Source organism: Perognathus longimembris, chromosome 2 (assembly GCF_023159225.1).
Source record: "Perognathus longimembris pacificus isolate PPM17 chromosome 2, ASM2315922v1, whole genome shotgun sequence".
NCBI lineage: Eukaryota > Metazoa > Chordata > Mammalia > Rodentia > Heteromyidae > Perognathus > Perognathus longimembris.
Window position 1 is genome coordinate 142,189,255 of NC_063162.1, and position 23,858 is coordinate 142,213,112.

Sequence of the window (23,858 nt, forward strand, 5' to 3'; positions counted from 1 at the left end):
TCTGTAGCCACCTTGAGATGAACAGGACAACATTGTTCTGCTACACAGGAACTCATTCGTGAGAGACAGAGAAACCACATTTGAGGGGTCGGATTGAGTCTTTATTAGAAAGCTGGCGACTGCAGGTGGACTCCTATCTCAAAGACTTGTAGCCCAGAATCAAGCTTGCACAAAGCTTTTAAAGACAAAAACCACATGTTTGGGGTGGAGACCCAAGCCCCCAAAAAGCCATCTATAGCAGGAAATACTTAAGGGCAAGCATTCTCTGTAGCAAAGCTTTCCTAGGGTTAAATAACCTGACATCTGCAATTCAGTAAATGCCTATCTCATTTCTAGGCTTTTTGGAGCTGTGTGAAAAATCCCCTCCACCCAGCAAGGCCCCAGATGGCTTTGAGAGGAAGGTGATGTTCCTTAGACCCGGTATCCTGATATCAGTTCCTGCCATGACATACTGTGTGCCACAGGACCAAGGCAAGTGACCTTGAACCCAAATATCTGTAACTGTGAGCCATCAGGAAGTTTTACTCCTTAAATGATAATGCATCTCACTGTATTGGAAACAGCAAGTCATGGTTGACGGGAAACTGAGTAATAAATAGAACACCCATTACTCACTTTGTAATCACTCTTACATGTCAGCCTGACTGTGGCCAGTGCTTGGGTTTCTACAGTATATGTAAGGCTTGGCACTACCCACAGTTTCAGGCTTCTGTGGGGTCCTTGGAATGCATTCCCACAGACAGAAAGAACAGGGGACTACTGTGTTTGAAGAGGTGATTAGGTTAAATGAAGACCTGAAGGTTAGATCATCACAAGGATCTTAGAAGAGACCTCCCCCTTCCCTGCTCTCTCTCTCTCTCTTTTTCTCTCTCTGTCTCTCTCTCTTTTTTTTCTCTCTTTCTCCCATGCTAGAGGTTTCAGAACTGTGAACTGTTTTATAGTTGATGACACATTAAGATATGTTATGTGGGCTGGGAATATGGCCTAGTGGCAAGAGTGCTTGACTTGTATACATGAAGCCCTGGGTTCTATTCTCCAGCACCACATATATAGAAAACGGCCAGAAGTGGCACTGTGGCTCAAGTGGCAGAGTGCTAGGAGCAAGAAGAAGCCAGGGACAGTGCTCAGGCCCTGAGTCCAAGGCCCAGGACTGGCCAAAAAAAAAAAAAAGATGTGTTATGCTATGTTACTGACAAAAGCATCCTAAAAAGCTGAATGAGTTTCCCTTCACATTTGCAATCTTTTCTTTGCAGGAAATGGAGCTAAAGCTAATGGTAGATTATGTTGTTTACCTGCCTCTAATGAAGTTCAAAGGACAACCATGCTAAGGATTTCAGAACATACTGGAAAAGAAAAAAACAGATTGAGAAATAGATTTGTTCATCTCTCCTCCCTCCCCATGCTCCTCCCAACTCCCCTCCTTCCTTTAATAAAATATGCCGGAGAACACCTTTGCCAACTGTGGTGTTCTGGGTCACTGCTAGAACAGTGGGACTTCAGATTTTCTCTCACTGCAAGATGGACCTCAGTGCAAAGAGTCACCGCATTCCTTTAAGTGATGGGAACAGCATTCCCATCATCGGGCTGGGCACCTTTTCAGATCCTGCAAAGGTAAGTTTCTCTCTCATTTTCTGGTTTGGTTTTGGTCATTTTTGTCTCTTGTTTTCTCTGTCTCTTTTTCTCTCTTTCAGTTTCTCTTTCATTCTCTTGTTTATCATTTTCTCTCTCATTCTCTCATTTTCTCTTTCTCATTTTTCCTCTCTCATTTTCTCTGTTTCTCATTTTCTTTCTCTCATTTTCTCTTTCTCACATTTTCTCTGTTTTTTTCTTTCACACACTTACCTAAAGCATAATCTATAATTAATTTTTTTTCAGTTAAATTAAATTTCTCATTTATTTACAAGGGCACCTTATTCTTCCTAGGTCTATAATTCATTTTGAATGGATCACACTGGTTTTTCTTTCATAGTAAGAAAGGTAAACTCCTAAGAACAACTATTTGCCTAACTCTATACGATCCAAAGGTTACATTTGATCAGTTTGTGGTTAAAGATTAGTTTATGGCTTAAGGAGATTTGGTGTTTATTTTCTGTTCCCCAAATCTGGAGGGTTAAAGATGTAGGATGTATATGAGGAGAGCTAAGGCTAAGCTCCCATGTGGAGCTGATGTTAGAAGTGGTGGCAATGGGTTCTGAAATGGATCAGTAAGGGCCCTGGATACCATATGAAAGAGTAGAGACTGCACGGAAAAATCACCTGGTCTTTAGCGGAAAGGGAAAAGCCTCTCTGAATCTGTGTTTTTGCAAGATAACTCACATATGTCGCTCATGGTTGGGATTGCAAGCACAAATGCCCAGATCACTGGCCGAAATGAGAATCTTACTGACTTTTTCCTCTGGGCTGTCCTCACACAGTGATCTTCTTGACCTCTCTTTCCCAAGTAGCTGAGATTCCAGATATGAGACCCTATGCTTGGCCTCCAGTCACATTTCTAAAGCTAGAAAGCTAAACCTGGGGCTAGTGGATTTATTCCCCCAGAGGAGAAGTGCTCTCTAGGGGATCTGTTTCTTCTGTCTCCACCTAAGGCTTTTAAATCACAATAGCATGGAATTAGGAATTGTTGCCTTTGCTATAACACATGCAAAATGTTCTGATGAATGATAATTCAAAGGCTCCTTTCTCTCCCTCTCAACCCCATCCTCCGGGTCACTAGACCCCCAAGGGGACCTGTGAAGCATCAGTGAAGGCTGCCATCGATGCTGGGTACCGTCACATCGATGGGGCCTACATCTACCAAAACGAGCATGAGGTGGGCAATGCCATCAGAGCCAAGATAGCCGAAGGAAAAGTGAAGAGGGAGGACATTTTCTACTGCGGAAAGGTGAGATCTGAACTTTGCCCTCTGTCTCCTTATATCCATGGCACCCTTTCTGTTTCTCTCTGCTACATGATGTGAGGTCTGCCAAGAGGAGGAAGCCACCTCATTTTTCCCCTTCTCAACACTCAAATTCTCAGTGTTGCTAAGAACCTGAACGTCTATTAGCCTGCTAATGATGAGAGCGAAGCTTTTGCTTCATACATGGGCATCGATTTCAAGGCATATTAATTGGAATACTGCTAAATCTATGTACTAGGAAAACTGGGACACGGTAGGAAAGACAGAAGTGGTTTCTATTATATAAGCATTTGCTGAAGCTCTCTCTTTAAAAGAATAGTCTTCTGTATGTCCATATAGTGGTACTTTTTAAATGGAGGTCAAAATCACCTGCCACTTTTAAGTCAAGATTTTAGCTGTGCAACCATCGGGATGGTCTAATTTCATAATACTTTTATCATTCCATAAAGAACCCCCATGTCCAACAGCAATCCTTTCTACTCATTTCTACTGCCCAGTCACTGACAACTGCTGATCTACTCTCTGCCATTTTCCTGTTCTTGATATTTCATTCCATTTCATAAAATCATACAACGGACCTTTTTCATCTACCTTCTATCACTCAGTACAATGTTTCCAAAGGTTCACCCATGTAAAACTGATAATATGCCCACTTCATAACCTAACAATGGTACATGTACCAGCGAGCATTTGTATTCTCTGATGACTGTCATTAATTCAGAGATCCAGAGTAGCACTGTTTATGAGACCTCAAAACTAGGAACAAACCTCAGGCCCAGTAGGATGGGCACTGTGAACTGCAATACATGCAACACAGTCTGTAAGGAAGGATGAGTGAAGGACAGCTAAACACGTCATGGAGGGACACTCTTGAAAAACAGAACGGTGAGGGGGGAGAGGCAAGTTGTCGATGGGATTTCATTTTCATTGTTATTAAGAATATATTTCTAGATAGTGACTATAGAACCAACCAAGGAACATGCAAATCAAGAGTATATGTCCTCTGTGTGCGGTGATACTCAGAGTCCTGTGCAGGCAAGATTCTATTTCTTAATCTCTCAAACAAAACTCACTCGATGATTCACCTTCCATCTGTGTGAATATGCACATATAATCACACTCTTTTTTTTTTCCCAGTCCTGGAGGTGGAGTTCAGGGCAAGGGCATTGTCCCTGAGCTTCTGTTGCTCAAGGGTAGTGCTTTACCATTTAAGCAATGCTACATCTGGGTTTATCTGAGTAGTTTGTTGGACTTCCTTGCCTGGGCTGCCTTTGAACTGCCGTCCTCAGATCTCAGCCTCTTCAATAGTTAGGATTACAGGCATGAGCCATTAGTGTCCCGCTAGTTGCCCTCTTGTGGTGACAAAACAGTCCCCTCTGTGTCCATGGCTTCTGAATTTTTGGATTCAGCAAACTACAAAAAGAAAAATTCAGAAAAGAAATATATATATATACATATATATATATATATACTGAACGTATGCAAACTATTTACTTGTCACTTTTCCCCTACACTAGATAGCATAGCAATAATTTACATGGCATTTGCATGGTATTTGATAGCCGAAGTAATTTAGAGATGACTTAAAATATACAAGTTGATGTGTAAATACTGTGAGGTGTTGTGTAAGGGATTTCTGCATTCTTAGACACTGAGGGGTGAACTATACTGTATTTAACAAAAGCAGATTCCTTTTTAAGGTAAATGTCAGATGACACTGAAATCATACAAAACAAAATCTTGAACATTCTTTTACTGTTGGATAATATACAAGTTTGAGAAAAGCAATAAGCAGAGTATTGATATGGAAGAGGGAAGGAGGATTAAAAGAGGTAATTGAATAATTTCAACAAACTCAGAAATGGGATCCAGCTTTCAAACCAATGGAGTTTTTTAAAATAAGAGAAAATGAATAAATTTTAGAAAAGCAAGATCACAAATCTGAAAGTTAGTTGTATGGGCTTTAGGGGGACATTGTATAAGCCTTTAGCTTAACCTAAGCTAGAATAATTTCTTATGCAAATGCTAGTTAACATATGAACATGTGTTATCAAAAAGGAAAGAGTCAAGGGGAGGAATGATAGAGAAATGGAGAGAGGAAGGGTGGGCACATATAATCATAATATTCAGTGTACATACATGAAAATGGAACCAGGTAATTTTAAGGATCTGGGGGTCCTGATAGATGAGGGAGAGAAGGAAGGAAGGGGTGACACTGATCAAGATGCATTGTGCTCATAAACTGACATGGTGAGCTGAAACCCTTTTGTACAACTACTTAAAGATAATTTTATGTGTGTGTGTGTGTGTGTGTGTGTGTGTGTGTGTGTGTCTGGGAATGTGGCTTAGTGGTAGAGCACTTGCCTAGCATGCATGAAGCCCTGGGTTCGATTCCTCAGCACCACATAAACAGAGAGAAAAAACTAAAACAAAATTATGTGTATATATATATATATATATATATATATATACAAAATAGTAAAAGAAGTGGACTGGACAAAGCTCCATGACAGACGAGGCCAGGGATTTGATCCCCAGTACACACACACACACACACACACACACACACACACACACACACACGCAGGAAAAATGTGGTCGCATTATCCTTTAGAATCCTTGAGTTTGTCTGAGAAGTGTGCATGTAGCTGAGTTCAGTGATGGACAACAGCTATTGCTCCAGGAACATGGGTTTGTTTTTGTTTTTGTTTTTGTTTTTGCCAGTCCTGGGGCTTGGACTCAGGGCCTGAGCACTGTCTCTGGCTTCTTTTTTGCTCAAGGCTAGCACTCTGCCACTTGAGCCACAGCGCCCCTTCTGGTCGTTTTCTGTATATGTGGTACTGGGGAATTGAACCCAGGGCCTCATGTATACAAGGCAAGCACTCTTGCCACTAGGCTATATCCCCAGCCCCGGAACATGGGTTTTTGTTGCGGCTCCTGGCTCAGTGCACAGGCTTTGCCGCTTGCTCCGACCCTCACTCCCAAGTCACCACATATGGGCTCCACAGGGCATGATACAAAAGAACGCTTACAACCACTAGCTGTGTATCCCAGACCTGCAGCAGCCAGCTGTGGGTTGCTTCACAGCTCTTGGACCTCAGTCTTCCTCTCTGTAGAATGAGGATGATGGTGTTGACCACCTCCTCAATCATTAATGAGTCACCACTCAGAAAACACTGCACATAGCTAATATTATATAACATCGAGTAAAGAAAAGGAAAGTGAAATATAGAAGAGATTTCCTACCTACCCCACACGCCCCCACACCCAGAAGAGATGGCAGCAATTTAACACTAGAAGAGCCAGAAATGGCGGGCCAATCAAGCCTTAATTTTTCAATATGTAACCCTTTGTAGATGAAATGAATCCCTACTACAAATAGATAGGATGGACATGGAGTCTGAGAAAGATCACCTGAAGGCAATGAGCCAGGAAAAGAAATTGAAATCTGTGCAAGGTTTTTTTTTTTGTTTTTTTTTTTGTGGCCAGTCCTGGGCCTTGAACGCAGGGCCTGAGCACTGTCCCTGGCTTCCTTTTGCTCAAGGCTAGCACTCTGCCACTTGAGCCACAGCGCCACTTCTGGCCATTTTCTATATATGTGGTGCTGGGGAATCGAACCCAGGGCTTCAAGTATACGAGGCAAGGGCTCTTGCCACTAGGCCACATTCCCAGCCCCTGTGCAAGGTTTTTAAACCAGCTTTCTGTACCACCCATCACCAGCTGAAGGATCTGGTGAGGACAGGAACATGGGCCAGCCACAGAACACCTCAGTTAGGAAATCAGTGCAAGGCAGAGAAGACTTGGTCATTGGATTTGGTTCTCTGTGGTCAGATTTTCAAGTCTCTTGAACTACATTCATTCTCCAGTTTCAAGAGTTCTATCAACTCTTCCTACACTAGATGACATTGCAGTACAGATTCATTGTTGGTAAAATGAAATGTGTAGGAGTGTTTCCCAGGGAATAGGGGATGTGACATTCATTAACGATTCCTCTTGATTCTTCCAGCTATGGGCAACAAATCTTGTTCCAGAGATGGTCCGTCCAACGCTGGAGAGGACTCTCAAGGTACTCCAGCTGGATTACGTGGATCTGTACATCATTGAAATTCCCATGGCCTTTAAGGTGAGCTCTGATGCCCAGCAGTTAGGCCTTACCCTCCAGTGACCACGACCTGACAGCTATGGGCAGGAAGCATACCATTCTATGCTGTGACTCAGTGAATGTTACTTAGCCATTACCAAAGATCAGAGAGAACTGACCTTGTCTGGCCAGTGTCCCAAATGATTTTGTAAACCAACTCGGGCCTCAATTCTTAATTCAATATAGTTCCTATTCTACTACATTTTTATTTTCCCATCAAGTTAGTCACTTAACACATTTTGATTGCCCAGAATCCAAACACACCCTTCTTCTCTTTACATACTCATAAAAATGCCACCATGTGGGGCTGGGGATATAGCCTAGTGGCAAGAGTGCCTGCCTCGGTTCCCAGCACCACATATACAGAAAACGGCCAGAAGCGGCGCTGTCGCTCAAGTGGCAGAGTGCTAGCCTTGAGCGGGAAGAAGCCAGGGACAGTGCTCAGGCCCTGAGTCCAAGGCCCAGGACTGGCCAAAAAAAAAAAAAAAAATGCCACCATGCAACATAATGCAAAATAACAGATACAACTGAAAACATACTTGTCTTTTATCCCTTGAGTAGGAGATAACCTAAAGAAAGATCAGATTTTTGGAGCTACCTCCAAGGCCAAAGTATCCAGATGCTATTGATTACTCTAGTGTGATATTTTCTTGATCTCTTGAAGTTCATAGACACACAGTAAATTTATCATACCCCAAACACACAATGCAGAGTAGCAACTGCTTTAAAATATAATTGAGAGAGGGAAAGATTAAAGAAGAAAGCCTAATATCAACAGTACATTTATCTTTCTTGCAGGACCTGACAAAACAATTAAAAAAAAAAAAAAAGAAAAAAAAGGCCAAAATTCCAGAGTGGTTCCCTAATAATTCTCAGAAGCTTAGCTTTAGTTTGTTCATTGTTCAGGTAGGAAAAAAATTAGCAGATACTGTGTTAGTATATATCAGAAATTGCCAATTCTCCGTTGGGGATAGACGACTCTTTCTTGCCTAAAATTTTAGTCTGATCCAATCAATTCTGCATTTTAGGTCCATTGCTTGGAATATACCAGCACCTCTGTTATTAGTCAGAATTCTTGTTGTAAATGTAGAAATCCAAGTCAAATTGACCTTGGGTGGGGAGGGGGAGTGGAGAGAAACAAAGGAACTACAAACGTGTATCTAATTCAGATACAACTGTTCAAACCATGTACCTATATTCTGGTCCTTTCTCCATCTCCACATTCTCCCCAAATCCCTATTTGTCATGGGAAAAATGGCAAAAATTAGTTTGCCAATTAGCCACTGCTAATTCAAGTTGAGAACTTAAGGACTGTGAGACCACGCTTTCTTCTGGTTAGTTTCGCTTGGATCCTTGTGGGCCATGTTCCTTGGCCATTGGTTTCTGTGGGCAAGAATGGACACTGAGTCAATCCAGCTAAACAAAATGAAGTGAGTTCTTCTAGAGAAGAAGCCATAGGGATAGCGGAAACCAAAATAATAAATTTCCACTGTACTCATTAATTAGATGTCACTAATTGACAAATGGTAAGAACCATGGGATCCAGAGTAAGGCCGCCTGGCTTGAATACCATCCCTGTCCTCTGTGAGCACTCTCACAGGGTTGTCACTGACAGGATTGTCAAGTTACCCCTAACTTCTCTCCCACACCAACTAACTATGGTGAAGTAGAAAGTATATGGCCTTGGGGCTGGGAATGTGGCTTAGTGGTAGAGTACTTGCCTAGCATGCATGAAGCCCTGGGTTCGATTGCTCAGTACCAGATAAAGCCAGAAGTGGCACTCTGGCTCAAGTGGTAGAGTGCTAGATTTGAGTAAAACGAAGCCAGGGACAGTGCCCAGGCCTTGAGTTTAAGCCCCAGGACTGGCAAAAAAGAAAAGAAAGAAAGCATATGACCTTGGGAGTTGAACAGACAGCAAAGTTACTCTTGTGTAGCCTCGTTACTTAATAGAGTACACACTGTGATCTTTCTGAACTTGAATTCCACTGCCAATAAAAGAGAGACAATAACTTGAAGGGTGTTGTAAGGAGTTACTAAAACTAGTATGCAAAGTTCCTACTGACACTCTGCCTGGTATAGATAATCAATTACAGATAATGTTACAAAGTTTTTAACAGAAAGGAACCATTGGCCTCAACAACTTCATTGCAAGAAAGAGAAAGTGAAAGTTCTCAATGACAGGCTAGTTTATTCATGTTGAAAGTCTCTCAGATCAGGGGCCAGACATAGGTTCACAGACACACTCTAAGTGTAGCACTCATTTTCATTTTCCTCCACTCTACTCCCTCATCCTTCTAAGACTCACAATAGGCTGCAGTGATTTCTTGGTTCCAAGCTCTTGAATGTTACAGCCAGAGCCCTTGTAGTCACTCATTTAATGTTGACACTTGTCCAAACGGCAGATTTTCTATCTGAGTCTTAAAATGGAGGGAAGAACTTGTATTTAAAAGTTGGAAAGTGAAGTTTGCTTTTCTGCAGTTGCAGTAATTTGTACAAAACTGCTTTTAGAGAAGGTGAAGAATTGCTGTTTGTGTTCTTGGTATGTTCAAGGCTATCGGTAGTAAAACTTTTACCAGAAAATAAAACAAAAACAATGACACAGAATCATGACATTCCTTCCCAACTGAATCTGTAATTGAGAAACCAGTATTCCTGTAAAGGCATATTGTTTTTGAATCTCATGATTTTTAAACAAAAAAAAACCCTCTATTTTTATAAAAAGGTTTCAGTTCTTTCTTTATTTTTTTTTGTCAAGAAGTAGATATACTTTCAGCACAACAAAATATAAGGTTTTAAAAAAGAACAGAGGGCTGGGAAGATGGCCTAGTGGTAGAGTGCTTGCCTTGCATGCATGAGGCCCTGGGTTCAATTCTTTAGCACCACATAAACAGAAAAAGCCACAAGTGGCACTGTTGCTCAAGTGGTAGAGTGCTAGCCTTGAGCAAAAAGAAATCAGGGACAGTGCTCAGGCCCTGAATCCAAGCCCCAGGACTGGAAAAAAGAAAAAGAACAGAAACCTATATGACATACTAAAAGATACATGAAGAAGCATGTGAGTCCTTAGTGTGGATTTTTAGAGGGCTAAATTCCTTCTCTAATGTAGCCTGGCGTGAGGGAGAGGAACAGAGGAGAGAGGAAGGGAGGTGCACAGGGGTAAAGGGACTGGTAGACACAGCGGAAAGCTGTATCCAATGGGGGTCAAAGATTGACAAACAAAAACCTGAGAGGAAAATATTACATAACAGTTCATGAAAGAGGCATAGGCCACTGCAGACTATGATAGAATGAAGAAATTTTAAAAAGCAAAACATAGGAAGAGAGATTGGCATAGACATTCAATCCATAAGTATTGACAAAGTCTAAGAGTTTAGGAATCAGAGAGGAGTAATTAACACAGGTAATAACCATAATATCAGGAAGAAAAGAAACTTGTTTCTTGCTCTCATCTAGATTGGATGAAATGGAACGGGGGAGGGGGGAATCTTTGGAAAAGAGAACTATGGGAAAAGTATTATTTGTCAAGAAAAAGGTTTTAAAAAGGTAAATTGTTAAGAGGGGGAAAAATTAGGAAAAGTTTCAGAATAAAGTGGGACTTGGTGGAATTGCTTCATTCCCTTTATCAGTTGATTTTGTGCTAATAGAAAAGAATGCCTGAGATTGAGGAATGTATAATGAGCAGAAGTTCATTGGATCACAGCCCTGGAGGAGTTCATAGCTAAGGTTCTGACCCCTTGGAAATGGGCTGAGAAAGCAAATCCACTCCTGTAGACCCCTTCAAAAATGGCAATAATCTACACATACAAACCCTCCTTGCTAGTCCCCACCTGGCACTGGGGATTCAATCTCCAACACCCAAATGGGTCCTGGGGACCCCTTCAAATCATAACGAGCACCAAGAAGAAAGTCCCCTTGCCAAAGTCAACAGAAACACGCTTACTACAAATCCAGTGCTATTTTGCTCATACTAATGGATCCCTTTCCACCCAGACTATTCCCCCCTCCTTAAACCTTATTTTCCATCTGTGGTCTCGCCCTCTCATGGTTGTTTGACCACTCCTGCTTTGTCACCTGTCACATGTTGTGCCTAGTACTTCTGCCCTTGATATTTTTGTTTTACTAGCCACACTCTCTCCATACATGATTCTACTGGACCACACAGATTTAATACCATCCAGCAAAGGAGCCTGTAGACTTGTTAGTGCAGCAGATAAACGAGTCCATCTCATAATAATGTTTCACATATTGGATTTCCCAAGTACAGTGTCCAACCATGACCTCTTTCTGAGCCCCAGATCTCTGTCTGTTCAACTGCCTCCTTAGATACCTCCTTGAATATCAGATAATCATTTCAAAGTCAAAACAGGTCCTGTGGTAAGCTCCATGGGAGAGTACTTGTGGTAGCATGTGTAAGGCCCTGGGTTGGATCCCTAGCACTACCTAAAAAAAAAAAATATCTACGACAATATTCTTTATTCTTAGCCCTGTCTCAGGAACTGATTAGTACCATCTATACAAAGAGTCTAGGCTGCGTGGCTTCTTCATTTGTAATACTTAGAATGTGCCTATAACTCTATAAGTAAACCCAAAGAATAGTTAAAGGCAAATAATTACACTTAGACATGATTAGCCAAGCAGCATTCTAAACATTCACACAGTGAGAACAAAGGAGGATATTCTTAGGAGAGGATCACAAGGGCTCAATAGCTATGTGCATATGATCCTATAAAATGATGCTTTTCAAGACGAACTCTAAGAAATAAAAACAAGAAGGTTTTTTTTATTGTACTATTTGAGGTTCTGGGTTTTTTTCACCCCCTTTGTTTTATTCCCTTTGGTCACTGTTTTTGATTTCTGTACCCTTTGTCTTGTATATAAGGTTATTGGATTTGGGGAGGGGAAGGGGAAGCACAGAAGCCGTGAGACAAAGGGTGAATCAATTCAGCAGTGACACTCACTGGATACAATGTTGGAAATGAACTATACCACTTAGGGGGGAGGGGAGCCAGGAGGGGGAAAACTGGGAGAATATAAGGGAGGGGGTGACACTGCTCAAAAAGAAATGTAATTTGTGTAACTGTAATGCCTCTGTATATCACCTTTATAACACTTTATTGTTTCGGTTATGGGGCTTGAACTCTGGGTCTCTGACCTCTTCAGCTCAAGGTTAGAACTCTACCATTTGATCCACTTCTAGTTTTCTGATGGATAATTGTTTGTTTGTTTTGGCCAGTCCTGGGCCTTGGACTCAGGGCCTGAGCACTGTCCCTGGCTTCCTTTTTGCTCAAGGCTAGCACTCTGCCACTTGAGCCACAGTGCCACTTCTGGCCATTTTCTGTATATGTGGTGCTGGGGAATCGAACCCAGGGCCTCATGTATACGAGGCAAGCTCTCTTGCCACTAGGCCATATCCCTAGCCCCTCTGATGGATAATTGGACATAAAAGTCACATGGACTCTCCTGCCCAGGCTGGCTTTGAACTGTGATCCTCAGATCTCAGCCTCCTGAGTAGCTAGGATGACAGGCTTGAGCTACCAGCACCTGGCCACAATACATTTTTTAACTGGAAAAAAAAAAAGAAGAAGAATCTAGGATATACTTTGATTTCTCTCTGCCTTTCACTGCCATGCCACCTAATTCCCAAGTCAGTGCAGAGAGGCATGCGCTCTGCTCCTACTTTCTACATTAATCTATTCCCTTCTTTTCATCTCTCCTGATAGTGCCTCAGGCCAGGTCACTATCTCCTCTCATCCTTTACAGTAGCAACTTTAGTTGAACTTCCCAGAAGCGGACCCTGAGATGAGGCAGATGCACGTGCAGTGGTTTATTAGGAAGTGGTTTGTAGGAGAGTAGGAAAATGTGGCCTGGGAATAAAAGCCACCAAACAGATACATAATAGAGAGAACATTCCCACAGAGAGCAACTTTATCGCAACATCAGAGGAACCTCTGGCCAAAGTTTGCCACATCTCAGAATCCCTCCATCAAGGAACAGGAATACTTTTTATACCTCTGCAACTATTGTTTAAGGTAGTCCCTTACTGGATGTAGATTCTTGGGCATAGCCTAAGGAAGTAGACAAATGGTTATCAACAGGCTGTCTATCTTTTAACCAACGGATGTGAATCAATGTGTGAAACACGGTGGTATCCCCAAAGGAGCCTTGGTATCCAAGTGGGTCTGCGCAGGGGTCTTATTCAAGTGGCCATAACAAATATGTTACACTGAGTAACTGGTGAACAACAGACACTGATTGTTCACTCTGTTCTGGAGGCTAGAAAACCAAGTTCAAGGTGCCTTTCCGTGCAATATGTGTTGAGAGTCCAATCTTCACCGATGGCTTCTTCTATGTTCTCTTATGGGGAAAGAAGCCTCTTTTGTGACAGTGTCTCTTGAGGCAGGTCACCTTTACCACCAATTCCATTCTCATTTTCCTGCATTCCCTGCCAAACTCAATGATAGACTGCCATAATTTCTTGGTTCCAGACTGCCAGGCATTACAGTCTGAGCCCTGGTTCTTCCTTAAGCAGTTAATGTTGACTTTTATTCGAATGGCAGATTTTGATTTGAGTCTAAAACATGTGAGAGCACTTGAATTTAAAGTTAGAAAGTAGTTTACTTTTCTGTGGGTTTGCAATCGCTTTTACAGAACTCCTTTTAAAGAAGGCAGATCAAGAATTTCTATTTACATTCTTCATACGATCAAGGTTCAAAGACACAGACTTTCAAAACCCCTAAGACTAACAGTTGTAATTCTCGATTGCTATGTATGTTTATTTATTTTATCTTGGTGGGTGTAGGGGGTGTTTGTTTGGGGCTGACCTCAAAGTGAGCAGGCCCGTGCTCTAGATCCTTGAGCAATACCCCAGCTCTTTTTTTTGTTTGTTTCTGTATTTTGATTCTGAGATAATGATGTGCTAACTTTTTCTGGGCAGGCTTCCACATTTGCAATCCTTTTATGTCTGCCTCCTGAGTTACCTGGGATTACAGGTGTGTGTCACCACCAGTGCTATTCCTTCCATTTAAGAGTAATGCTGTCCTTAAAAGAGGACTCCAGGGGCTGGGGATATGGCCTAGTGGCAAGAGTGCCTGCCTCGGATACACGAGGCCCTAGGTTCGATTCCCCAGCACCACATATACAGAAAATGGCCAGAAGCGGCGCTGTGGCTCAAATGGCAGAGTGCTAGCCTTGAGCGGGAAGAAGCCAGGGACAGTGCTCAGGCCCTGAGTCCAAGGCCCACGACTGGCCAAAAAAAAAAAAAAAAAAAAGAGGACTCCAAAGCTTCCAACTAATAACCTGTCATTCAACCAAGGAAAATTCACTCCACTCAGTAGGAATGTCAGGCAAAAGGATCAGAAATGTGTCACATACGTTGAGCAAATGAAAGAATTCTTAATCACACATTGGGGAAGAAAATATTATGTATAATATCAGTGCAAAATAATATCAATGTGCTAACAATAATATCATATGTGCTAGATATAACAATATAGTAATAGTAACATTATATTATATAATGATGTAATAGTATCTATAGTGCATAATGTTATAGCTATTATGTGTATATAAAACACATATAATATTTATTATGGAATTACATAAATAAGTAAACTTGAATTGCTTTCCTAAGGTCAAAGTATGTGGGTACATTGACAATTCAGAATTTTAAATTTTAATTCCAAGACACAAGATGAGTAGTATTTTATTTTATTTTGTGTGTGTATGTTTTGAACAGCCTGGAGATGAAATCTATCCAAAAGATGAAAATGGCAAATGGTTATATCATGAATCAAATCTGTGTGCCACTTGGGAGGTAAGTTCACATGGCCTCTTACATTAAAAATGTGACCTTCTTAATCTGGTGGGGCCTTCAGTTCATGCCTGTAATCCTTGCTGCCTGTAGCAAGAAACAGACTATTGCCTTTTGAGGCTAGTCTGGGAGAAATGTTAGCAAAACTCTACCCCAACAAATAAGTCAGGCAGGTATCTATGCCGCCAGGAATTTAGGAGGCATAGGTATGAGGTTCATACTCTGAGGCTGGGAGGGGGAGGGGGAGAAGACATGAGAAAAAATAACTAAAGCAAAAAGAGCCTAGCCAGGTGGCTCAAGTAACCCTGAGTTCAAATCCCCATGCTACCAAAAAAGGAGGAAGAGGTAACATTTTTAAGCTATGATCTGATTGTTCCTATCAGATTTTCTTTCAAGTATTTGTAACCTTAAGGTAACATTCAATTTCCATTCTCTGAGTGCTGAATAGTTGCTAGTTTTGTTGACGGTAGAGAGAAATTCTAAGGGAAAGAAAGAGGGATGCGGGGAAGGAGAAAGGAAGTATATACAGGCCACCTGCTCACCCAGCAGTGAGGAAAAACGCATGGGCCAGAAAAACTGAACAAATTTAAAATGGAGTTTAAAAACCAGTCAGGTGGTATCCAAGCAAAACAAACAGAAAACAAAACCATCCCTGAAAAACCGAAGAGTACATCTAGTTCCATTTCTAGGCAAGCTGCTGATCCCTTCCCCAGTGTCGTGAGAGGAAGAGGGCTCCCGGTGGTTCAAACTACGAGGAGGAAAGCATGCTTTGTCTGGGGGTGGAGGGCAACCAGCACAGAGTAGGGAACCAGCGGGACTGGGTTCTTCTCCTACCATGGCCTGAGGTGGGGGCGGGGGGGGGGGGGCGGGCAAGCACTGAGTGTTCCTTACTTGCATAAACTTAGGACTGGGTGTTAGGTGTGTTCAGGAATCAGATCAGGGCACAGTGCAATGGTAAGCTTGCAGGAAGTGCTGGCGGGGCTGATGGCTTACTCACTGTCATCATAGTGACTCAGCAGGCTGAGATGGGAGGATCAAGGTTTGAAGCCAGCCCAAGCAGCAATGTCCATGAGAATGATGGTTGAGAGTAAGGCCCTGAGTTCAGTCTTCAGTTGAAATGGAAAGTTTGATCAAATAAGATACACTAATAAAAAAAAAAAAAGAAAAATGACCTTAAAGATCAAGAGGAAAACATTACAACCAAATATTCATCAGAAAAAGATGGCATAGTTCTAAAACCTCAGATAACATAGACTTAAAAATCAAAAGCACTATTAGGGATACAAAGGACTATACATAAAAATAAAAGATTCACTTCTCCAGAAATCCATACACTAGTTCTGAACACAAACATATCAAGTAAAATATCTCTACAATTCATAAAGCAGAATAGTTTCCATTAATTTTTCCATGGATAGAGAAATTATCAAGAGGTATTTGGTTGGTTGTTGTGGGGTTTCTTTTCTTTTGCATAGTCCTTGAAATCACTGAGAAGCCAAGCTAGACTGAATTTTATATATGTGTGCATGTTCACACATATATCTATGAGAGAGTTTTACATTCAAAACTGAGAAAATATATATTTGTTACATACATTCTGTGTGTGTGTGTGTGTGTGTGTGTGTGTGTGTGTGTGTAATACTAGAGATTGAACTAAGGGCCTCTCTCTCTTGCTAGGCAGGCACTTTACTATTTGAACCATACTTCTTAGATACTTTTGCATTTGTAATTGTTTGAGGTAGAACCTTACTTTATGATGGGCCTACTTAGGCTTTCCTGCATTCTTGGGGTTGACAGACTCATGCCCCAGAGCCCAGCCATTATGCTTCCCCTGCAGCTGGGATAACACCAATACATCCCACCATGCTCAGACACTGGTGGAGATGGAGTCTGACAAAGATTTTTATATGTGGTCTGACCTTAAACCATGATGCCCCAATTGCTGTCTCCCAAGTAGTTAGGATTGTAGGCTTGAGCTGTTAGCCCGGCTATAGATAGTCATTCTTGCTTCTTGAGAATCCTCTTTCTTGAATTGTTGGTGTTTGCCGTGCAGGCCTTGGAAGCTTGTAAAGATGCTGGCTTGGTGAAATCCCTTGGAGTCTCCAATTTTAACCGCAGGCAGCTAGAGCTCATCTTGAACAAACCAGGACTCAAATACAAGCCAGTCAGCAACCAGGTATGGCAGCAAAGCTTCCACGGGGGGCGGGGGGGGGGGATACGGGGGTGGTGGGAAGACTCAGCATCATGGTTAAGTAACACAAAGAAGCCTGGGTGTGGAACAGAAAATCTCCCAGAGGTTTCATATATAAATCTCATCAAGACCCAGAACCAATCTTTTAACTTCTATTTTTTTGTGTGTGTCTTAAAAAAAAAAAAAAAAAAAAAGCCAGGTACTGGTGGCTTCCACCTGTAATCCTACCTACTCAGCAGGCTGAGATCTGAGAATCATGGTACAAAGCCAGCTGTGAGACTTTTATCTCCATTAAGCAGCCAAAGACCAGAAGTGGCACTGTGGCTCAAGTTGGCGGAGTGCTAGCCTTGAGCAAAACAGGAGCCAGGGACAGTGCTCAGGCCCTGAGTTCAAGCCCCAGGACTGACAAAAAAAAAGATAAAAATAATAAGACCTCAGAGCTTTACATTTCCTAGGCAACCTCTCTAGAGGTGGAGGTTTGGATCAGGAGGGAGAGTGCTAGCATTACATTGCATTATATTATGGGCAATGTCTATTGCTGGAAATTATCTAACTAAAATGGACTTCATTGAAGACATTTTGAAAAGCTTTGTAAAATGTAATCCAACCACAAAGCCCTAATTTTATGCTCTGCTCTCTAACACAACCACACAGGTGGAGTGCCACCCGTATTTCACCCAGCCAAAACTCTGGAAGTTTTGCCAACAGCACAACATTGTCATCGTTGCATATAGTCCTTTGGGGACGTGTAGGGATCCAACATGGTAAGTTATGTGGTATGTCTCTTGAGGACGTTGCCTTTGGTGTGGAGTATACAGCCAATGGGAACGGCTTGATTGTAACGACTCTATTTGGCTGGGCAATCTTAAGACACTGACACCCCTGTAGAAACAGCCCGAATGCCCTACAGTAGATGAGTGGATCTGAAAAATGTGGTTCCTATATGCAATGGATTTTTACCCAGCCATTAGAAAGAATAATAGGATGTCATTTGTAGGGAAATGGGTGAACCTAGAATACCACGTTAGGTGAGATAAGCCAAACTCAGAGAGACAAAAGGCACATGTTTTCTTTCCTATGCAGAAGCTAGATCTAAAATACCAGGACGTGATCAATTTTATAGATCTCTAGGCCTTCACACACAGTGAAACCAAAGGAGGACACTCTTAGGAGAGGAACAAAGATGCACAATGCCTATGTACCTCTGGTCATACAAAATAATATTTATCAAAATGAACTCCAGGAAATGAAAATAAGAGGATTTTTTCTTTCTTGCTGTTTTTGTTTTCTTTCCTTTTCATCCTGTATGTTCATTTGTATGTCTTTGGGAGTAGAAGGGGAGGCACAAAAAAGAAGGGACAAAGGGTAAACAAATTCAGGAATGATACTCATTGGACACTATGTGTAAAATGAACTATAAACTTGTGGATAGGGCTGGGAGGGAAAAACTGGGAGAGAGCAAGAGAAGGGGTAACATTGTCCAAAAGAAATGTGCTCTTTACCTGATTTATATAACTGTAAGCCCTCTCTACATTTCCTTTATAAAAACAATAAAAAATTAAGAAATAAAAAAGAAACTAACAACCCTTTCAAGTCATTATCTATAAAGTCAAGTTATAGCTCATAGTACCTTCCTCCCTGAAGTGTTTAGGTACTGATTACATTGAATGTAAGAAAATACCCAATACATGTTTAGTTTAACTATTATATGAAGAACAGTTCCCATACATAGTTTCTGAATTCTTTTTGACAATTTTTATCTCTGTTGTGATAATTCTGTGATATATTCCACACAGTTAAGTAGGATTTTTTTCTACTCCAATTCCAAGGATTTGTCATCTGTTTCCTGTAGTATAATGTCTGCCTCTCCCATGTTTGCTCTGCAAGATTCATTGAAAAAATACTATTTACCCTCTAAATAAGTCAGCTCATGTCAGGCCCTGGCTCACACCTGTAACCCTAGCTACTCAGGAAGCTGAGATGTGAGGATAGTGGTTCAAGGCCACCTGGGAAAATCTGTGAGACTCTTATCTTTATCAAAAAGCCAGAAGTTGGGGCTGGGAATATGGCCTAGTGGCAAGAGTGCTTGCCTTCTACACATGAAGCTCTCGGTTCGATTCCACAGTACCACATATATGGAAAACGGCCAGAAGGGGCGCTGTGGCTCACGTGGCAGAGTGCTAGCCTTGAGCGGGAAGAAGCCAGGGACAGTGCTCAGGCCCTGAGTCCAAGGCCCAGGACTGGCCAAAAAAAAAAAAAAAAAAGCCAGAAGTAGAGCTGCGGATCAACTGGTAGAGCACTAGCCTTGAAAACAAAAGCCCAGGAACAGTGCCCAGACTTGAAGTTCAAGCCCCCCCCCCCCCCCAGCTCTTGAGAGAGAGGAAAGATTATGTCTGAAGCAACTCTTCATTCAGTGAATTCTTAATAACTGTCTGGTGGGTGTCTGGATGAGTAAGGATTGAAGGGAGGGTGAATGGGTCAATCCTGGTTCTCCTCACTCCATCTGAATATGATACATTCTGGGTTTTTTCCTTGTAGGGTAAATGTATCCTGTCCACCATTGTTAAAGGATACACTTCTAAACTCACTGGGGAAGAAGTACAATAAGACAGCAGCTCAAATTGCTTTGCGCTTCAACATCCAGAGAGGGGTAGTTGTCATTCCTAAAAGCTTTAATCCTGAAAGGATCAAAGAAAACTTTCAGGTAAGAGAATTTCACTGGGAAATTTAGCAAAGGCCATAGCTGTTGTTTTGCTTTCCAGAGAAATTGTGACCACTAACTCCTAATAATTTCATAACCTCTATTTCTCCCACATTACCAGTTATTCCTTCCTACTCCACAACTCCCAACAACGAACAAACTCTAAGCTTCCATCTTAAAAATTAAAATCCAACCTTAAAAAATAAATCCAATCCTAGGAGTTTGAGATCTGAGAATGACAATTCAAAGACAACTGGCGCAGGAAAGAGATTCTTTTCCCTAATTAACTAGGAGAAAACCAGCACTAGAGGTATAGCTTAAGTGGCAGAGCACCAGCCTTGGGCAAATGAAGTCAAGCAAGAGCTTGAGGCCCTAATTTCAAGCCCCTGTACCAGTAAAAGAGAGAGAAAGAGAGAGACAGGGAGGGAGAGAGAGAGAGAGAGAGAGAGAGAGAGAGAGAGAGAGAGAGAGAGATCCAACATAGATCCATTCATTTTTTTCCACTAGGTATTCCCACCTTGCTCTGTAAATGGTGACATTTACCACAAGCCCCCCATTGAAAGAGTCCATTCTCTTTCCCTCTCTTCCCCCCCTCCCGTTCTTGGGCTTGAACTCAGGGCCAGCGCTTTGTTTCTGAGTCTCTCTGTGGAGGGAGGGGCATGCTGTGTTCAGGATAAATAGGACACAGTCTGCCTGCTCTGTGTGCTTGCTTGCCAGATTTTTGTCTGTTGGTGAGTCCTTCTGAACAGAAGTAAATTTGGCCCTGCTGAGACCATCCTTTATTTTCGTGTGTGTCGTAACTCCAGTGGTTCTTGGAGAGCATATTTATAGCATATTCTGCCACTTGTTTTTTATCATTCCAGATCTTTGACTTTTTCCTCACTGAACAAGACATGAAGAACATTGAAGCTTTGAATAAAAATGTCCGTTTTGTGGAACTGCTCATGTAAGTTCTGTAGGATGGCTAATGTGTTACTGCATCATGCTATTGTCCCTAGGAACCCTGACCTGTGTCCATGTAAACCCCAAAGTAAAGGACAAGTAGCATGCTCTGGGTGAAATGCATCTGCTCCAAGAACTTCCCTACAGACCTACAGTTATTACTCTTCTAATTTAGGCTACAGCATGACAGGCTAAAGACTTAGATGAAACTTAGCTTATAATGTATAGAATGTTTTTTAAAAGACAGACAAATAATGAAAAAACATGTTACTTCAGCTTTCTAAAAAAATCTAAGGAGAGCCAGGTGCTAGTGGCTCAAGTCTGTAATCCTAGCTACTTAGGAGGCTGAGATCTGAGGATTGAGGTTTTAGCCAACCCAGGCAGAAAAGTCCATGACACTCTTATCTCCAATTAACCACTAGAAAACTGAAAGTAGCACTGTGGTGTAAAGTGGTAGGGCTCTAGCTTTGAGCAAAAGAGCTCAGGGACAGTACCCAGGCCCCAAGTTCAAACCTTACCACCTATTTAAAAAGTCAAAGTAATGCACAAATTATAGCCTTTTAAAAAATTTTCTGGCTGGGAAAATGGCCTAGTGGTAGAGTACTTGCCTCATATATATGAAGCCTTGGGTTCAATTCCTCAGCAACACACACACACATACGCACACACACTTTATGTACATAAGCCAGAGGTGGCGCTGTGGCTCAAGTGGTAGAGTGCTAGCCTTGGGTAAAAAGAAGCCAGGGCCAGTCTCAGGCCCTGACTCCAAGCCCCAGGATTGGCAATTTTTTTTTTCTGAGAGAAATTAATGATATTAGAATAACAGGCTGGGAACCAAGAATCTAGAGTTTCAGAATACTCTCTTACATGTAATATTTATAACACCGAGCTCTATCTATTACTGAATTTCTCATGCAGAATTCCTTAGACTCATTCAAGGTGTTATCATTATCAGCCACCAAACTGAATTTTCTCTTTATTCTCTAAATATTGTAGGACTTTTAAAATAAAAACAATAACTAGGTGTGGTGTTCATGCCTGTAATCACTACTATTCTGGAAGTAAAGATTGGGAGGGTCATGGCTCAAGGTCAGATCAGGCAAGAAAGTTAGTGAAATCTCTATTTCAACAAATAATCCAGGCATGGATGCATCCTATCTATCACACAATTATTAGGAGGATTGTGGTTATATCTGGTCCTTATCTGAAACATTGCTAAAACAAAAAAGGGCTAGTGGTATAGTTCAATTGGTAGAGTGCTTGCCTTGCAAGTATAAGGCCCTGAGTTCAAACCTCAGTACCACAAAAATTGAAATTAAATGATTATTTTGTTTATGTATACACATATATAACTATATTTGCATATCCACACATTTCTTCTTCTTCTTCTTCTTCTTCTTCTTCTTCTTCTTCTTCTTCTTCTTCTTCTTCTTCTTCTTCTTCTTCTTCTTCTTCTTCTTCTTCTTCTTCTTCTTCTTCTTCTTCTTCTTCTCCTTCTCCTTCTCCTTCTCTTTCTCCTTCTCCTTCTCCTTCTCCTCTCCTTCTCCTTCTCCTTCTCCTTCTTCTTCTTCTTTTCTTTCAGTCCCGTCCTAGGCTTAAACTCCAAGCCTGGACATTGTCTTTTAGCTTTTGTGCTCAAGGCTAACACACTACCACTTGAACCTCAGCAACACTTCTTTTCTGGTGGTTAATTGGAGATAAGGGTCTCATGGACTTTTCTGCTTGGGCTGTTTTCAAACCAGGATCCTCATATCTCGGCCACTTGGGTGGCTAGGATTCCAGGCGTGAGCCACCAGAGCCTGGCTTATTTTTCACTTCTTAATAATTCTGCATTAATCTTTCCACTTTTTAAAGTCATCTCAATGGTAGAGAGAAAGAGAGAGGGGGAGAGGATCTTCATCATCATCACAAATAATACTTGGCATGCAAGCATAGGCACAGAGGCAGGCATCCTTAAAGAGCCTGGGCTTCCCCCTCCGCTCCAGCAGCTCTGTTCTGAGTGAGATGTTTTTGAGGTGGTGATCAGCCTTCCCATATCCTGCTACCCACAGGCTCACATTCTTCCTAGAGCTCTGATCAGGGTGTTGGTTTAGGAAGAAGAACAGAATGGAAGAGACACAAAAGGAAAAGGGGGATGGAAAGCTCCAATTTGGGTAATGCCTATAGCTTTGAGAGTAAACTGTTTTTCCTTTTGGGAAAATGTTTTGGCAGGTGGAGTGATCATCCTGAATATCCATTTCATGATGAATATTGACAGCTGGAGAGTTACTCAAGAGTTTTCTCTCTCAAAGGTGGACCTTGGGTGGTTCTCACAGACGTGAAAAGTAACTGGGTTTATTTTCCTCAGAGAAGTGAAGTACCCCCATGGTCTTGACTTGGCATGTTAAATAAAAGAAAGAAGTCTTTGGATTTATGTGCAAACCCCAAAACTATAAATAATTCTTTGGTAACTTTCTGCTAATACTTTTCAGATCAATATTTTCTATGTTTCAAACTTTAGAAAATATTTCCAAGGCAACATAAAGAGACAACACATTCATGCACCTTGGCTAACACAGGCACAGCCAAGTTAAGATCCAAATATGCATTGTAAACAAGGAAGTGATTTGTTGTACTTTGGGAGAGACTGAAATGCAGGGAAGTGCTAAGATAGAGTGAATGAAACACCCAGTAGGGAGCAGTGTCGTATTGACTTTGTTTCCTTCCAATGTGTGTCCTTCGACTTTTACTCAGCTGGAAGGATTCTCTCCTAAGGGCATGAGCTAACCACATACCGATTGGCCACACCAGTCACCTAATCACTCTTGCTCATCTTCATCACATAACCCATACCAAATAATGTGACTAGAAACAACCAACATACACAAGTAGAACCCACCTTTGTAAAATAGTCAAGAGATGGATTCTTTTGTGAAGGAGGTCTTAGGAATATTGAGGCATTATAAAATTATTGTTCTCCAAGACCCTAAGAGTATGTTGACATAGCTCAGTAAATCTTTTAAAAGCAGCAAGTCCAAAAGAAAATCAGTCATATTACTATATGTAAGCATTAAACCATGAATAAAACTTTTAGGGCCCAACAATAGTGATGGACATGTTTTTCAATTCGACTAGAGAAATATATTTTATTTGTGCACATTAGATTACTCGTGCTGAATTTCTTGCCTAGGCCTTGAATTG

The 23,858-nt window shown here is 41.6% G+C and overlaps 1 protein-coding gene across 1 annotated transcript; it reads left to right on the forward strand.

The window, feature by feature from the left end:
* Positions 1 to 1,503: 1,503 nt before the first annotated feature.
* Positions 1,504 to 23,052, forward strand: Akr1d1 (aldo-keto reductase family 1 member D1). The gene is made up of 9 exons (XM_048337953.1): positions 1,504 to 1,611; positions 2,714 to 2,881; positions 6,903 to 7,019; positions 14,770 to 14,847; positions 16,898 to 17,020; positions 17,690 to 17,799; positions 19,574 to 19,739; positions 20,600 to 20,682; positions 22,890 to 23,052. Exons 1-9 carry the CDS (start codon positions 1,519 to 1,521, stop codon positions 22,930 to 22,932), a joined length of 981 nt encoding a protein of 326 aa, XP_048193910.1. The 5' UTR covers positions 1,504 to 1,518; the 3' UTR covers positions 22,933 to 23,052.
* The last annotated feature ends 806 nt before the right edge of the window (positions 23,053 to 23,858 follow it).

Bases quoted from the DNA above. Each gene is read 5' to 3' on its own strand.
- Akr1d1 (XM_048337953.1), top strand. From the start codon at position 1,519: ATGGACCTCAGTGCAAAGAGTCACCGCATTCCTTTAAGTGATGGGAAC. The intron at 7,020-14,769 runs GTGAGCTCTGAT...TGTTTTGAACAG, and splicing joins AAATTCCCATGGCCTTTAAG to CCTGGAGATGAAATCTATCC. The intron at 20,683-22,889 runs GTAAGTTCTGTA...ATGTTTTGGCAG, and splicing joins CGTTTTGTGGAACTGCTCAT to GTGGAGTGATCATCCTGAAT.